The sequence below is a fragment of the Oreochromis niloticus genome, linkage group LG15, assembly GCF_001858045.2.
Source record: "Oreochromis niloticus isolate F11D_XX linkage group LG15, O_niloticus_UMD_NMBU, whole genome shotgun sequence".
In the NCBI taxonomy this organism is placed as follows: domain Eukaryota; kingdom Metazoa; phylum Chordata; class Actinopteri; order Cichliformes; family Cichlidae; genus Oreochromis; species Oreochromis niloticus.
Window position 1 is genome coordinate 39,064,959 of NC_031980.2, and position 16,981 is coordinate 39,081,939.

General features: G+C 44.0%; 2 protein-coding genes across 6 annotated transcripts; one reads left to right on the forward strand and one right to left on the reverse strand.

The window, feature by feature from the left end:
• Nucleotides 1-2,053: 2,053 nt before the first annotated feature.
• arl11 (ADP-ribosylation factor-like 11) lies at nt 2,054-14,492 on the forward strand. 5 transcript variants are annotated; one of them, XM_019354664.2, is made up of 5 exons: nt 2,054-2,259; nt 9,574-9,639; nt 9,718-9,833; nt 12,639-12,816; nt 13,943-14,492. In XM_019354664.2, exons 2-5 carry the CDS (start codon nt 9,583-9,585, stop codon nt 14,069-14,071), a joined length of 480 nt encoding a protein of 159 aa, XP_019210209.1. In that variant the 5' UTR covers nt 2,054-2,259; nt 9,574-9,582; the 3' UTR covers nt 14,072-14,492. The 5 variants fall into 5 exon arrangements, with proteins under 5 accessions (XP_019210209.1, XP_025754971.1, XP_005463828.1 ...); XM_025899186.1 differs by lacking the exon at nt 2,054-2,259 and adding an exon at nt 8,495-8,608; XM_005463771.3 differs by lacking the exon at nt 2,054-2,259 and adding an exon at nt 8,895-9,346.
• ebpl (EBP like) lies at nt 14,144-15,665 on the reverse strand. The gene is made up of 5 exons (XM_003458631.4): nt 15,544-15,665; nt 15,167-15,343; nt 14,898-14,967; nt 14,590-14,728; nt 14,144-14,512 (listed from the first exon to the last, which is right to left on the reverse strand). Exons 1-5 carry the CDS (start codon nt 15,607-15,609, stop codon nt 14,266-14,268), a joined length of 699 nt encoding a protein of 232 aa, XP_003458679.2. The 5' UTR covers nt 15,610-15,665; the 3' UTR covers nt 14,144-14,265.
• Nucleotides 15,666-16,981: the final 1,316 nt, after the last annotated feature.

Consider the following 16,981-nt stretch of genomic DNA (forward strand, 5'->3'; position numbering starts at 1 on the left):
GCCTGTTTCAGTTTCAGTGTTGTTTTCAATAAAAAATGTTTTGTCTCACTCCCATTTCTTCTTGGGGGGGTTAGGGTTAGGGTTAGGTGCCAAAAATCCGGACAAATGTCACTTGATCAAGGAGCAGATCTGCATCAGATGAGATCAGCTGACTTTGCGTGTGCGAGCGCTGTGCACAGCGGTGTGTACTCTGTGTGTTAACAAGAAAAACGCATATAAGAAAGTGGTGCGCAAAAGCAGGGTAGTGACAGAATTGATGCGCATTATTGATATTTGAAGCATGTGTACCTGCACATGCATGCTTATTAACACACGGGTACTGTGGAATATATTTTTACTCACCTAAAGTGCTCGTGGTCTCGTCCACTCCCCGCAAAAAAAATTAGCAGCTGTGCGGCGTCTGTGGCAACGGTGCTCGGATCGCGTGCGATGGAGTAAAAATCAAAAGCACAGCTTTATCAGACAGCTGCAGTTTAATGTTGGCTGACAGTCTTCAGTGCGTCGCACAACTGTACTTCTGGACATGCTGACGTCGTTGAAGTCCTGCACTTTTTCCGGGCACATTATTTCGGTGACTTTAACGAGGCATGTTTTATGAGGTCTCCATCTGAAAAAGGCTTGCCATGTCTTGCGATGAGTTGGGCGACCTCATAGCTGCTATTGGAGCCTTTTCCTGGACAATTTGAGCACGAAACAAATACTGTTGCTGACCCTGCAGGACAGCTAGCATTTGCTTTAATTTCTGCTCTCGCTCAGCACCAGTGTAGGATGCATAGGCCTGATGTTTGGTTTCATAATGACGTCATACATTATACTATTTCATAACTGCCACAGTTTCAGTGCAGATAAAACAGACACACTTCCCCTTGAATTCTTTAAAGAAATATTCACTCTCCCACCGTGTCTGAAATTTTCTGCATTCACTTTCTACCTTTCGCTTCTTTGGTTCTGCCATGTTTAGTAACTTGGGGTAAATTTCTTCTGTGATTGTCCTTTTTGGTGGAGCAACTGCCTTGCTACAGAGCCACCATAGAGAGCATCCTAACGTACGGCATAACAACATGGTATGCAGGGTGCTCAGCTGCAGACAGGAAAGTACTGCAGAGGGTCATCAACACAGCCCAGAAGATCACTGGCTGCTCTCTGCCCAGCCTGGAGGTCATTGCAAACTCTAGGTACCTCAGCAGAGCTGGCAATATCATCAAGGACCATTCTCACCCCAGCAATCAACTGTTTGAACTATTACCGTCAGGCCGACGATACAGGTCACATAAAACCAGGACAAACAGATTCAGGGATAGCTTCTTTCCCAGAGCTATCACTGTTGTAAATAAGCACAAAAACAATTGAACCTGCTTAGCCATACCATACTGTCACTGTCATTATATTATGCTGCTATTCATACTGTCATACTGTCATTATATTAATGCTGCTATCCTGTAAATATCATACTTACTTTTGTTTGAGTACTTACGTTTGTTTTATTGTACCTTTTATATTTTACATTTATATTTATTATTGCATTTTGCACCAAGGGAGTGGCACTCCAATTTCGTTGTACCCTGTACAATGACAATAAAGGCTATTCTATTCTATTCTATTCTTGAGCAACAGTAGCTCCCCCTGGTGTTAAAACTAAGAAGTGCAATACACTTAAGCAAAAGTTGAAGTGCGGGCCATATTCTATTCTATTTATAAAATTACTTGAGGGCCAATTAAACATGGACCGCGGGCCGGACTTTGGACACCCCTGAACTAGAGTATTGGAACATGTTTTTAAGGTGAAATGAGGACAGGTCTTCTGTTTATGTGTGTGTAAAATTCAGTGGGCTGTATGTAACCCATATCAACTACGCAATGTCACATGACCCACGTTAGCTCACTGGAGGGCAGGGATAGCTCGGGGGTTCGACCCCACTGAACGGCTACCCTGAGGTACCCCTGAGCAAGGTACCGCCCCTACACACTGCTCCCCGGGCGCTGCACTGGTGGCTGCCCACTGCTTCACTGGGTGAATGGGTTAAATGCAGAGGAGTAATTTCCCTTCGGGGACTAACACAACACACTTTACTTTACTTTACTGATTTGCAGCTTCCACGTCGCGGCAAGTATGAAAACCGGCTTTCATACTTGCCGCGACGTGGGATACTTCCGGGTTCGACTCATGCTGTGGCTGTAAGCGTATGGCGTTGAGCACGGCATTGGAAAACAAAACATTTTCTCTTCTCAGTTTGATTATTAAATCTTATCACCCCAGGGGTAAGTGTCCTTAATTTCTAACGAAAGTAACCCTGTTAGTTGTCATTAGCGGGTCTGTTGTTTCTGCGTTTAAAAAATACTTTGTTCGGCGGCGTTCCCACCGCAAGCAGAACTCCAGTTCAAAAACAGCTGTTTTTGAACACTTTCATTTATTTAAGTACTTAAATGGGCTCTCTTTGAAACAAAGTACAATTGACTGATTGTTGTTATGTGTTGCCTTGAATTCGGCTATGCTATCTGTTAGACAGTTGTTGTTTTTTCATTGTCGTTTTTGTATTTGTTTGTAGTAAACGCTACTTGAATGTATAGATGAAGCTACGTAGCCAAAAGGATTGATGATTTAAATATTGTACCTTTGTGAAATATGATACGATGTTGTTGTTGTTGTTGTTGTTGTTGTTGTTGTTGTTGTTGTTGTTGTTGTTGTTGTTGATGATGATGATGATGATGATTCACACTGTTGCATAGAACTGTAGAAAAATGGATTTGTTTACCGGTAAACTGAATTCAATTCAATTCAATTCAATTTTATTTATATAGCGCCAAATCACAACAAAAGTCGCCTCAAGGCGCTTTATATTGTACAGTAGATAGCACAATAATAAATACAGAGAAAAACCCAACAATCATATGACCCCCTATGAGCAAGCACTTTGGCGACAGTGGGAAGGAAAAACTCCCTTTTAACAGGAAGAAACCTCCGGCAGAACCAGGCTCAGGGAGGGGCGGCCATCTGCTGCGACCGGTTGGGGTGAAAGAAGGAAAACAGGATGAAAGACATGCTGTGGAAGAGAGACAGAGATTAATAACAGATATGATTCGATGCAGAGAGGTCTATTAGCACATAGTGAGTGAGAAAGGTGACTGGAAGGGAAAAACTCAATGCATCATGGGAATCCCCGGCAGCCTACGTCTATTGCAGCATAACTAAGGGAGGATTCAGGGTCACCTGGTCCAGCCCTAACTATATGCTTTAGCAAAAAGGAAAGTTTTAAGCCTAATCTTGAAAGTAGAGATAGTGTCTGTCTCCCGAATCCAAACTGGAAGTTGGTTCCACAGAAGAGGGGCCTGAAAACTGAAGGCTCTGCCTCCCATTCTACTTTTAAATACTCTAGGAACAACAAGTAGGCCTGCAGTGCAAGAGCGAAGTGCTCTAATAGGGTGATATGGTACTACAAGGTCATTAAGATAAGATGGGGCCTGATTATTTAAGACCTTGTATGTGAGGAGCAGGATTTTGAATTCAATTCTGGATTTAACAGGAAGCCAATGAAGGGAAGCCAAAAAAGGAGAAATATGCTCTCTCTTTCTAGTCCCTGTCAGTACTCTTGCTGCAGCATTTTGGATTAGCTGAAGGCTTTTCAGCGAGTTTTTAGGACATCCTGATAATAAAGAATTACAGTAGTCCAGCCTGGAAGTAATAAATGCATGAACTAGTTTTTCAGCATCACTCTGAGACAGGATATTTCTAATTTTAGAGATGTTGCGCAAATGGAAGAAAGCAGTCTTACATATTTGTTTAATATGTGCGTTGAAGGACATGTCCTGGTCAAAAATGACTCCAAGGTTTCTCACAGCATTACTGGAGGCCAAGGTAATGCCATCCAGAGTAAGAATCTGCTTAGATACCATATTTCTAAGATTTTCAGGGCCGAGTACAATAACCTCAGTTTTATCTGAATTAAGAAGCAGAAAGTTAGCGGCCATCCAGGTCTTTATGTCTTTAAGACATTCCTGCAGTTTAACTAATTGGTCTGTGTTACCTGGCTTCATGGATAGATAGAGCTGCGTGTCATCTGCATAGCAGTGAAAATTTATGCTATGTCTTCTAATGATGCTGCCTAAGGGAAGCATGTATAATGTAAATAGAATTGGTCCTAGCACTGAACCCTGTGGAACACCATAATTGACCTTAGTGTCTGAAGAGGACTCTCCATTTACATGTACAAATTGGAGTCTATTAGATAGATATGATACAAACCACTGCAGTGCAGTACCTGTAATACCTACAGCATGTTCTAATCGCTCTAATAGGATATTATGGTCAACAGTATCGAATGCAGCACTGAGGTCTAGCAGGACAAGCACAGAGATGAGTCCACTGTCAGAGGCCATAAGAAGATCATTTGTAACCTTCACTAAAGCTGTTTCTGTGCTGTGATGAGCTCTGAAACCTGACTGAAACGCTTCAAATAAGCCATTCCTCTGCAGATGATCAGTTAGCTGTTTGACAACTACTCTTTCAAGGATTTTTGATATGAAAGGAAGGTTGGAGATTGGCCTATAATTAGCTAAGACAGCTGGGTCTAGAGATGGCTTTTTAAGTAAAGGTTTAACTACAGCCACCTTGAAGGCCTGTGGTACATAGCCGATTATTAGAGATAGGTTGATCATATTTAAGATTGAAGCATTAATTAATGGCAGGACCTCTTTGAGCAGTTTTGTAGGAATGGGGTCTAAAAGACACGTTGATGGTTTGGAGGAATTAATTATTGAAGTTAACTCAGAAAGATCAATTGGAGAAAAAGAGTCTAACTTAACATTGATGGTACTAAAAGTAGCTGTAGATAATGTTACATCTGTGGGATGATTATTGGTAATTTTTTCTCTAATGATAAAAATTTTATTTGTGAAGAAGTTCATGAAGTCATTACTAGTTAACGTTAAAGGGATTGTTGGCTCAGTAGAGCTCTGACTTTTTGTCAGCCTGGCTACAGTGCTGAAGAGAAACCTGGGGTTGTTCTTATTTTCTTCAATCAGTGATGAATAGTAAGATGTTCTGGCTTTGCGGAGGGCTTTCTTATAAAGCAGCAAACTATTTCTCCAGGCTAAATGATGATCCTCTAAATTTGTGACACGCCATTTCCTCTCCAGCTTACGAGTTATCTGCTTTAGGCTACGTGTTTGAGAATTATACCACGGAGTCAGGGACTTTGGATTTGAGGCCTTAGTTTTCACAGGAGCTACAGTATCCAGAGTCGTACGTAGTGAGGAGGTAAAATTATTAACAAGATAATCGACCTCTGTTGGAGTAGCGTTCAGATAGCTGCTCTGCTCTATGTTGGTACAGGGCATTGAAGATGATAACAGTGGGTGGATTATATTCTTAAACTTAGTTACAGCACTTTCAGAAAGACATCTACTTTGATAAAGTCTACTCTCCACTGCTGTGTAATCAATTATTGTAAATGTAAATTTTATCAGGAAATGATCAGACAGCAGAGGGTTTTCAGGAAACACTGTTAAATGTTCAGTTTCTATGCCATACGTTAAAACAAGATCTAGAGTGTGATTAAAGTGGTGGGTGGGTTCTTTTACATTTTGAGAGAAGCCAATTGAGTCTAATAACAGATTAAATGCGATGTTGAGGCTGTCATTTTTAGCATCTACATGGATGTTAAAATCACCCACAATAATTATTTTATCTGAGCTGAGCACTAAATCAGATAAAAAGTCTGAGAAATCAGAGAGAAACTCTGTGTAAGGCCCAGGTGGACGATAGATGATAACAAGTAAGACTGGTTTCTGAGTTTTACAGCTGGGGTGGACGAGGCTAAGCATCAGGCTTTCAAATGAATTAAAAGTCTGTCTTTGTCTTTCGTTAATTAATAGGCTGGTGTGAAAAATTGCTGCCACACCGCCCCCTCGGCCTGTGCTTCGAGATTTCTGGTAGTTAGAATGACTCGGGGTGTTGATTCATTTAAACTAACATACTCATCCTGCTGCAACCAGGTTTCTGTAAGGCAGAGTAAATCGATTTGTTGATCAATTATTAAGTCATGTACTAACAGAGACTTGGAGGAGAGAGACCTAATATTTAATAATCCACATTTCACTGTTTTACTCTTTGGTTCAGATGTGGATACTGTATTGTTCTTTCTTTGTGATTTTTTATGTTTAAGTTGTTTATTGCTGGTTTTTGGTTTGTTTTTTGTCTTTTTGGGAGCTGACACAGTCTCAATGGAGATGGGTTTTTGGGGGGGTAGCAGGAGGAGAGAAGCTGCAGAGAGGCGTGTAAGACTGCAACTCTGCTTCCTGGTCCCAACTCTGGATAGTCATATTTTGGGGGGTTTAATAAATTTGTCCATATTTCTAGAAATGAGAGCTGCTCCATCCAAAGTGGGATGGATGCCGTCTCTCCTAACAAGACCAGGTTTCCTCCAGAAGGTTTGCCAATTATCTATGAAGCCCACATCGTTTCTGGGACACCACTCAGACAGCCAGCAATTTAAGGAGAACATGCGGCTAAACATGTCACTCCTGGTCTGATTGGGGAGGGGACCAGAGAAAACTACAGAGTCCGACATTGTTTTGGCAAAGTTACACACCGATTCAATATTGATTTTAGTGACCTCCGATTGGCGTAACCGGGTGTCATTACTGCCGACGTGAATTATGATTTTACTGTATTTACGTTTACCCTTAGCCAGCAGTTTTAAATTTCCTTCAATGTCGCCTGCTCTGGCCCCTGGAAGACAATTGACTATGGTTGCCGGTGTCTCTAGCTTCACATGTCTGAGAACAGAATCACCAATTACCAGAGTTTGACCCCCGGCGGGTGTGTCGCCGAGTGGGGAAAAACGGTTAGACACATGAACAGGTTGGTGGTGTACCTGGGGCTTCAGTTTAAGACTATGCTTCCTCCTCACCGTCACCCAGCCGCCCTCTTTCCCCAGCTGCTTGGGGTCTGCCGGGGAACAGCTAGTGGGGCCTACGCTATCTTCGGCTGCACCAGCTACAGGGGCCTGGCTAGCTACGGGTGAATGAAGGGTGCGAAGTCGAGTCTCCAATTCAGTAATCCTGGCCTCCAGAGCTGCAAATATGCTACATTTGTTACAGGTATCATTACTGCTAAAGGAGGCCGAGGAGTAACTAAACATCTGACACAATGAGCAGGAAAGTGCAGGAGGGACAGGTGAAGTAGCCATGGTGCTAGCGAGTCGGCTACGAGCTAAGCTAGCGAAACAGTAAAGAGACAGTGAGTGAATACTTTGGCTATAAATTAGGTAGTGAGTACACAGAAAGGGTGATTCAGATGAAGCACGTTAAGATTATACTATGAAAAAGGGATGTATCAAAAGATTTAAATTAAATTGCTAAGCAGAAAAGCTACTCAGAAACACCACTGTGTTTGAGCAGGAACAGGAAGTGATACTCTACCACAAAGCGAGCGAACACCAATTGAACATGACATACTAATGGACTCTTTTTTTTTTTTTTCTTTTCTTTTCTTTTTAAAAAAAATTTATTTAGACAATTGAAGAACAAGTATACATAGTGATGTAGGATATAGAAAGGGTATAAAAAATTCCACAGCTTGCAGTATCTTGAACTAATGGACATTTTTCTGGCCTACAGGTCAGGGGGTTTTGTCGTCACACTGAAACTGTTCTTCATATTGAAATGGCAAGCCGGTTGGACCATTCTTTTCCCCTCTTTTCACCCCTTTTGCCGTCTTTGGATTACAGACATAATTTTTCCCATACATGAAACTGCACCCTAAGGAGGAATTCCTGAACTGAACCTTAAAAGAAACGTTAAAAGGACCAAAAGGAATCTTAACAAAAGACTCTTGCACAGAGAATCAAAACACTAATTGATTAATTAATTGTGGTACATTTATGTTATGTTATGTTTTGTATTTATTATTTTATTCCATCCCCCCCCCATTTATTCAATATATTTTTGGGTTTCCTAAACAAAAGTTTGCAGTCTCTGGTCTCGTCATTCACACCATCTGGGCTCCATAAAGAACTATTTCTTCTGCACGTCAGTCAGTAAACTCACCCAATGCAATAAAACTAGCCCTTAAATAACTTTGCGTTACATGTAGACTGAAGGTAAACAAGAAGTCTGTTTTCTGTGCCATTCATGCTGTACCTGAAGGTCAGAGGTGATGCACATCCGGGTGTTCCACCTGTGCTCCTTCCTGTGCCTGCATTAGCTATCTCTCTCTGTCATGGACGTGCTGATCCGAGTGTCTTTGCACAAACTCACCTGCAGGTATGTAAACGAGGATGTAAATCAGCTCTGCTCTCACCTGTATCACCTGTCTTCTCCTTCATGTGTCAGAAGGTGGGTGTGTTGGATTCATACTACAGGTGACCTATCTGTGCAGCAAAAATGTAGTCAGACCTGTTGCTGAGTCATGTGACCTGCTCTCACCACGCCCTGTGAATGAGCCTGTACACACTTGTGAGAGATGTTATCCAGGTGAGTTTCAGTCAGTTGCCCCAAAGGACCAAACGGCTTTTATTGAAGAAGAAGAAGAAGAAGATACAGATCACCTGACTGAAGTAGAAGGGAAAGAAGAGTGATGGGTCAGGGCCACTCCGCCAGTGCTCCCCAGGTAACTCCTCCTCACCTGAGTCAGTCCTTTTACCTGCACATCAAGTTCACGGTGTATCAGCTTACCTTAAGTGATCATGTCTGTTTCTTACCTGTATCCAGGTGAGTTTAGTGTTTTCTTCTTCTTCAGTCTCGGTCGTTGTGTCCTTGGGCAAGACACTTCACCCGTTGCCTACTGGTGGTGGTCAGAGGGCCCGGTGGCGCCAGTGTCCGGCAGCCTCGCCTCTGTCAGTGCGCCCAGGGCAGCTGTGGCTACGATGTAGCTTGCCATCACCAGTGTGTGAATGTGTGTGTGTGTGAATGGGTGGATGACTGGGTGTGTAAAGCGCTTTGGGGTCCTTAGGGACTAGTAAAGCGCTATACAAATACAGGCCATTTACCATTTCTTCTGTTCACCTGAGAACAGGTGTGGACAAACAGTGTTTCATGGTTGTGAGTTGTTGTGTTTGGGTTGAAGTCACTTCCTGTTTTGTTTACTGTTGTACTTCCTGGCTCGGTTTCCCTCCTGTGGAACGCTGTGCCAGCCCCTCATCACTCTCACCTGTGTGTAGTCACCTGTTCCCCCTCAGTGCAGGTGTGCTGCTCCTGTTTGAGTTCACAGAGGAAGCTGAGGAACCATCCTGACCTCAGTAACCTCTGACCGGGGTGTAGTTGATTTGAGATCACAGAAAATCCTGGTTGTCATAGTTACAGGTGATTCTCACAGGCCTGAACTCTAGTGTTACCTGTGCCCTGACAGGTATGGATTGTAATATAATAATAACCAGAGATAATGGTTGCCATGGTGAGGGTTATCATGCAGCTCTGGCTCTGAGCACGCTCACATTTTCATGTGTTTACCATAATCAGAGTCAGCTGAACAGCTCTGATCAGCTGTTCAGCAGCAATGGTTACCATGGTGATCTGGCAGGTAAATACAGGCACCCTCAGCTCTTCTTCACTTTAATGTTTCGTACCTGTGTCCAGGTAATCCTCATGGGCCTGGACTCTGCTGGAAAGTCGACCCTGCTGGCCAAGCTCCTGACCGGACAGGTAAGCTTCCTCCTCAGGTGAGTGCTTAGTGTGGGACAGGTGGCGTTCAGGTCAGACTGTCTCTCTGTGACCTTCCAGGTGATGGAGACATCTCCGACTATCGGCTTCAATGTGGGAACACTGAACCTGGACAAGAAGACGTCTCTGACGGTATGGGATGTGGGAGGACAGAAACACATGAGGCCCAACTGGAGGTAAACGGGGTCGGGTCAGGTCAGGGCCAGAGCTCCTCACATCTGTCTGCTCCAGATGTCAAATCAAATTTATTCATAAGCACATTTAAAAAACAACACGGGTTGAAGCAAAGTGCTGTACATAATGAAAATGGTAAACATTCATAGAAAAAAAACCAATGAAAGACTAGTCACAATTGAAAGCTAAAGAATACAAGTGTGTTTTCAAGCGGGTTTTAAAAATGCCAAGTGTTGACAACAACCTAATGTTAAGGGGCAGACTGTTCCAGAGCATGGGGGCAGCAACCGCCAAAGCTCAGTTACCTCTGTTCTTCCGTTCTGGTTCTGGGGATATCCAGAACCAACTTATCTGCCGACCTAAGAACTCTGCTCGGAGTATTTTTAGTTAAAAGGTCAGAGAGATAAGATGGAGCTAATCCATTCAAAGATTTAAAAACAAACAACAAAATCTTGAATTTGATTCTACGACGTACTGGCAACCAGTGCAAATGTGCCAGTATTGGGGAAATATGTTCAAATTTGCAAGTGCCTGTTAGGAGTCGGGCCGCTGCATTCTGAACTAGCTGCAAACAAGAGAGTAATGCCTGGTTAATACCAAAATAAAGACTGTTGCAGTTGTCAAGCCTAGATGAAATAAATGCATGAATCACTCTCTCAAAATCAGCAGATGACAACATACTCTTGGTGTTACGGCCCTAGCAGGGCCTCCTCCTGAAGTTCCCTGTGTGGGCGTGTCCTACCAGCTCTCCTGCCTTAGGTGCCACCTTTCTCTTTTACACAGCTGACTCGGTAATTAAAGGTATTTAAGCCCAGGGAAAGGTGAGCTCTGGGCCAGAGTGCCATGTGAATGGTTACAGCTAGTGAGCTGTGTGTTTGTAGCTACGGAGGTGTGTGTTTGTGTGGCTGCAGCTAGTGAGCTGCTCTTTTTTTGACTTTATTGACCAACGCTTGAGTTTTGTTTGTTCCCTTAAATGGTGATAGCGGCTTGTCCGTCTCTTTTAGTTGAGCTACTTTAATAAAACTCTTTAATTTAACCCTTTTGCCTCCTTGTCTCTTTTTTCTGACCCGGACACTTTTTGTTACTTCCCCCTCACTGCCTGGACCCTTTTAGGGGAACGTAACACTTGGTTTAGGGTCACTGCAATGGCCCTCAACTGGAAAAAGCTGGTTTTCATAACAGAATTTATTTACCGGTCGATCTACGCCCCTACCCTCACCTATGGTCACGAGCTGTGGGTAGTGACCGAAAGAACGAGATCGTGAATACAAGCGGCGGAAATGGGCTTTCTCTCCCTTAGAGATAGGGTGAGAAGTTCAGCCATTCGGGAAGGGCTCAGAGTAGAGCTGCTGCTCCTCCACATCGAAAGGAGCCAGTTGAGGTGGTTTGGGCATCTGACAAGGATGCCCCCTGGGCGCCTCCTGGGCAAGATTTTCTGGGCATGTCCCACCGGGAGGAGGCCCCGGGGCAGACCCAGGACATGCTGGAGAGGTTATATCTCTCGGCTGGCCTGGGAACGCCTTGGTGTTCCCCCAGATAAGCTGGTGGAGGTGGCTGGGGAGAGGGAGGTCTGGGCTTCTCTGCTTGGGCTGCTGCCCCCGCGACCCAGTCCCGGATAAGCGGAAGAAAATAGATGAATGGATGGATTTATTTGTTTCTCAAATGAGAAAGAGCTATTGAGAAACACACATAAATTTTTTTGCAAACGGCGTTCTGAACTTTTCCAGTGGACCAAGATCAACATTAAGAGAAAAACGGGGGTCAGAGGGTCCAAATAATATGATCTCTCTTTTTTTTTTTTTTTTTTTTTTTTTAATCATTTATATGCAAAAAATTTAAAGCAAACCAAGACTTAATGTCATCAAGACAGTCAAGTAAAACTTTAAAAAGGTCTGCAGAATTCTTTTTAAGGGGAAAATAGATTTGAGAATCGTCAGCGTAGCAGTGAAACGAAATTCCATATTTTCTAAAAATAGAACCTAGAGAGAGCATCTAAAGGGAAAAAAGTACTGGACCAAGGACAGACCCTTGTGGGAGCCCACACGTAAGGGGGGTGGATGCGGAAGAGGAGCCATCGAATCTGACAGAAAAACTCTTATCAGTTAAGTAGGATCTGAACCATTTAAGTGCAGTACCCTTAATGCCCACACAATCTTGATAGCAGAATCCCGTGATCCACTGTATCAAATGCCACACTCAAATCTAAGAGCACTAAAATGACGGGATTACCAGAAGTGGTAGTCAATAAAAGATCATTAAGATCATTAACTTTTAAAAGCACGGTTTCAGTGCTATGTAGCACTTTAAAACCAGACTGAAACGATTCTAAGATAGCATTAGTCTCCAGAAAGGCCTGGAGCTGAATAAAAGCTACTTTTTCTAAAATTTTAGGGAGAAAAGAAAGTTTAGAGATCGGTCTAAAATTTGAGATAACAGTTGAGTCAAAGTTAGTTTTTTAAGAAGTGAGTGGACAATAGCACGTTTAAAATCAAGTGGAACGGTTCCAGTTAAAAGAGAGGTGTTGATAATAGTTAAAACATGAGGGCCAATAGTGTCAAAGACTTCTTTGAAAAGACGAGAGGGGATAGTGTCAAGATGACACACAGAAATGTGGCTCCACTGTTATTCACTGTTGAAGTAGCACATGAACTTTGAAATGTACTTCATGAATCCAAGGAATTATTAGAGGGCTTTTAATTTTAAGCTGCTGAGGTAAAAAAAAAAAAAGGGGGGGGGGGGTCAAAGGTTACTAACAGACAGAGCAGAGGTCATGTGTGATGATGTTGATCGCTGGCGTTGTCTTTGAGGCTGTACCTGGACGACTGTGAGGCGCTGATCTTCGTGGTGGACAGTAGCGATCAGGGCCGGATGGCGGAGGCGAAGGCGGCTCTGAAGAAGATTCTGAGCGAAGAGAAGCTGCGAGGAGTTCCTGTCATGGTTCTGGCCAACAAGAAGGATCTGCCCAACTCCATGACCATCCGCGAGGTAGGAACCACTCCAGTGTTCCCACTACAGGAGCCTGGGGTATCCGACTGACCTGAAACTGGGGTGTGCATTCACAAAGTTTCCCAGTGAAGAAAGTACTCAGAATCATCAGGTTTTTTAATTTCCCTTCTAAGTATGGACTAAAATAGACAGTACAGGTAAAAGTTCTTCACTATAGCATCTGAAGGAGCTATTGAGGTGGAAAACTACGGATGAGGAAGAGAACTGGGGAACTTTAAGAGACTGAAGAGTTTCTTAGGAGATCAGAGTGTTACTGACCCAGCTCATGAAACAACATCATTTACTGCCACTTAATACATTCATAGATCAAACTAAGAATAGAAACAACAATGAAGCATAATTTCTAGTCATAACAGCTTAAAGGAACAGTTTACCCCCAGTATACACCTGACACTGAACTAATTCACACCTGGGGACAGTGCCACCTGAGAGCCAGGACTGGTTCCACGGTCCAGCAGCTTTTAAGGTGGAATGATTTGTGTCCTGTTGCTGAGTGTGTGCTTTGATGAATCCATAAACCACCTTAAATACCACAGCTCTATCTGTTCATTTGGTTACTGTTGGTTCTCTGATTGGAGCTTCTGAATGAGCCAGTCCCAGACTTTAGATGGCCCCGCTCACTTTGAAAAGGGTTTTCGTGCCCTTTGACCTCCCAATGATCGGTGGGTGACTTTTACTCTCCACCTGTGGCTTCTTACCTGCTGATGATGAGTTCAGAATCAGAAACGGGTCAGAAAATGAAGATTATCAGTCAGTCGGTAGTTTTTAAAGCCCTCTGTGTCACGGTCTGAGTTGCAGATCGTGGGGAAGGAGGACCCAAATGCTGGACTCTGTGAACATAGGGTTAGACCCATCCTGCACTGGGCCTAACCCTAACCCCTTACTGTTTTTACTATCTTTGAGCATCTGTCAGCACATTGTTTACTCTGGGATTAATTAATTACTACCGCTTGAGCTACAGCCACCCCAATAAAATGTCCTGACTCTAACTCCTGTCTCTGGAGCTCACATGAGCTCTGATGGTAAATGCTAAAGTTACTGTAATCTGATTACATATTTCCTCAGTAACTGATGACTCCTTTTCTCTGACTCCCCCCCCCCTCAGGTCTCCACCTCACTAGACCTCCCCAGCTACACAGACAGACTATGGGAGATTCAGGCCTGCAGCGCCTTGAAGGGACTGGGCCTCCAGCAGGCCTTCACCTCCGTCAACAAGATGATCAAAAGGAGCTGAGGGAGGGGGGAGGAGGGAGGTGAAGGGAGATGTGGTTAGATGTTCTAAAGCAATAATTTAAGGCACTGAAACTGTATCTATAATAAAATGTTTATTTTCAAACGATTGATCGTGGTGATTGATTCTGACATCAGACGAATATTTAAATGATCCCCCAACTCTGCCATCGATCAGTTTAAACCGAATCAGTGACATCACTGTCTTTTAGCTGCTTTGCTTTGGTCCACTCTGAGCATGTGCAGACTCCTTAGGCTGAACCAGGACTGGAGCAGCAGCAGACCCGGGACCAGGACCCAGACTCCATTAAAGAAGACCAGGTAGACCCACAAGTAGAGCAAGGAGGATGTGTTCAGGTGAGGGCTGCCCAGCAGCCAATCGGGACAGAAGGTCATCCAGCCGCCGTACAGCTCGCACACGCTCAGAGCGATCTGCAGGAAGTGTCTGACAGATTGGTTCACCATTAACGTCAGCACCAAGCAGTACCGGCAGCACAGTAACTCCTGTACAGGAAATGTTACCTGTAGTACTTGTCCTTCAGTACTGCGTGTATAAGCAGCAGAGCGAGCAGCGAGTCGAGGATGACGGTCAGGATCTCGATGGAGACGATCGTCGGATCAGAAACCAGCCAGCGACTGTCGGCTTTCCCGTACTCCTTCCCTACAGGTAAGACAGGTGAGAATAAGTCAAACATCCCAAATGGCGTACCAAACAGTGTGTTTTTACAGTATCTGTAAGTAAAAGTACTTCATTACTTTGATCTCATACTGGACTTCAGATCAATTTAACACTGCCTGGAAATACTGCAGTGTATTTACAAAATACTCACAGAGCTCAGCCAGCGGCCCGTCAGAAGCCTCCACCGTCCCGACCAGAGACAAGTAAACAAATGGACCCTCCTGAAAAACAACAATCAAACACATGTAAACAAATGGACCCTCCTAAAAACGTTTAGGTTTAGAATAAAAAATTAAAAAGAATAAACAAAAACAAAGTGTTTATGAAATGAGTCTAATTTTGAAGATGGGCTGAAACTTGAATAAAGTTTTTTCTCATTATGATGAAGACAGGAATAACTAAGAATAAAGCTCTGCCTACCAGTGTCAGGTGGACAATGACATCATAAAAGAGCCACAGCAAGATCCACCAGTCCTGTGTAGAGCTCCGCCCACAATACCTGCGCGTTAGCAGGACAGCTGCCAACAGCTGGCCACTGCATGCTAACAGAGACAAGATGGAGACCAGAGAGAGGCCGGGAGGCGCCGATGAGTCCATCTGTAACCACAGAAGAAAAAGGAGGAGAAGGAACAGCAGATAGAAAAGGTACCAGTACTACAGACTGTACTTCAAATATGCTGCAGTAAAATTGTTTTAGGATTAGTGTAGTAATACTGCAGAAATGCTATAGCAATGTTGCAATAGTTCTGTGGTAATACTGCGGTAATGCTGTATGCAGTAGTTCTGTGTAGGCTCACCACTGCTCTGCGCGAAAGTGGATGCCTCAGGCTCCGCCCCCTGGCATTCGCCCCACACTCTCCCATTCACTGGTGAGGAGAACACTCCACTCCCTGTTCCCGCCTCCTCCCTTGCAAACGGCTGAGGTCAAAGGTCAGCAGCAGATGAACATCATGTTTATCTGAAGCTAAACATTAACATTCATTCTGACCACAGAAGAAGAAAATGAGGAGCTGAGTGTTTAAAACAAACAAACGGGGGAATAAAACCCAAAACTCATTAAAAGTACTACAAACAGTAGTCAAAGGAGTTTGCAAAGAAAAAGCGTCTGGACTTCTTTAAGTTGCTTGAAGACGTTTCACCTCTCATCCGAGAAGCTTCTTCAGTTCTAAGGTCAAATGGCCGAGAGTCCCAGATTTAAACCCAGTGGGAGTATCCCCCCAAGGAGGGACAAAGGACCCCCTGGTGATCCTCTAATCACATGCGCCAAGGTGTGAAAGCGGGTGTGGGACCTAATCAGCCAGGGTTTCGGGTGAGCCCATTGTGAAACCTGGCCCCACCTTGTCATGTGAATTCCTGAGGTCAGATGGCCCAGGATGTGAGTGGGTGTTAAGGCGTCTGGGGAGGGAACTCAAAACTGGATTATAGATGGCAGACAGTTGGTGTCGTAAACCACCGCCTCTGTTCAAAGATGGTCGCTCACAGTGGACATAGATGGCCTCTTTCACTCCTCTTTCAAACCATCTGTCCTCTCTGTCCAATATGTGAACATTGGCATCCTCAAAGAGTGACCTTTATCCTTAAGATGCAGGTGGACTGCTGAGTCTTGTCCTGTGGAGGTGGCTCTTCTATGTTGTGCCATGCGCTTGTGAAGTGGCTGTTTGGTCTCTCCAATGTAGAGGTCTGGGCATTCCTCGCTGCACTGTACAGCATACACCACGTTGTTAAGTCTGTGTTTTGGAGTTTTGTCTTTCGGGTGAACCAGTTTCTGTCTGAGTGTGTTGCTGGGTCTGAAGTACACTGGGATGTCATGCTTGGAGAAAACTCTCCTGAGTTTCTCTGATACACCGGCTACATAGGGGATGACAATGTTGTTGCGTCTGTCTTTCTTATCCTCCCTCGCTGGTGTCTGATCTTCTTTTCTGTGGCTCTTTGCTGACTTTATGAACGCCCAGTTAGGATAACCACATGTTTTCAGTGCTTCCTTTACATGTGTGTGTTCCTTCTTTTTTCCCTCAGGCTTAGAGGGAACATGTTCTGCCCGGTGGTGTAGGGTCCTAATTACTCCAAGTTTGTGTTCCAGAGGGTGATGGGAGTCAAAGAGGAGGTACTGGTACGTGTGTGTGGGCTTCCGGTAAACTTCAATGTTGAGGTTGCCATTCTCTTCAATGTGCACAGCGCAGTCCAGGAAAGGCAAACAGTTATCCTTTGTGTCTTCCCTGGTGAACTTGATGTTTT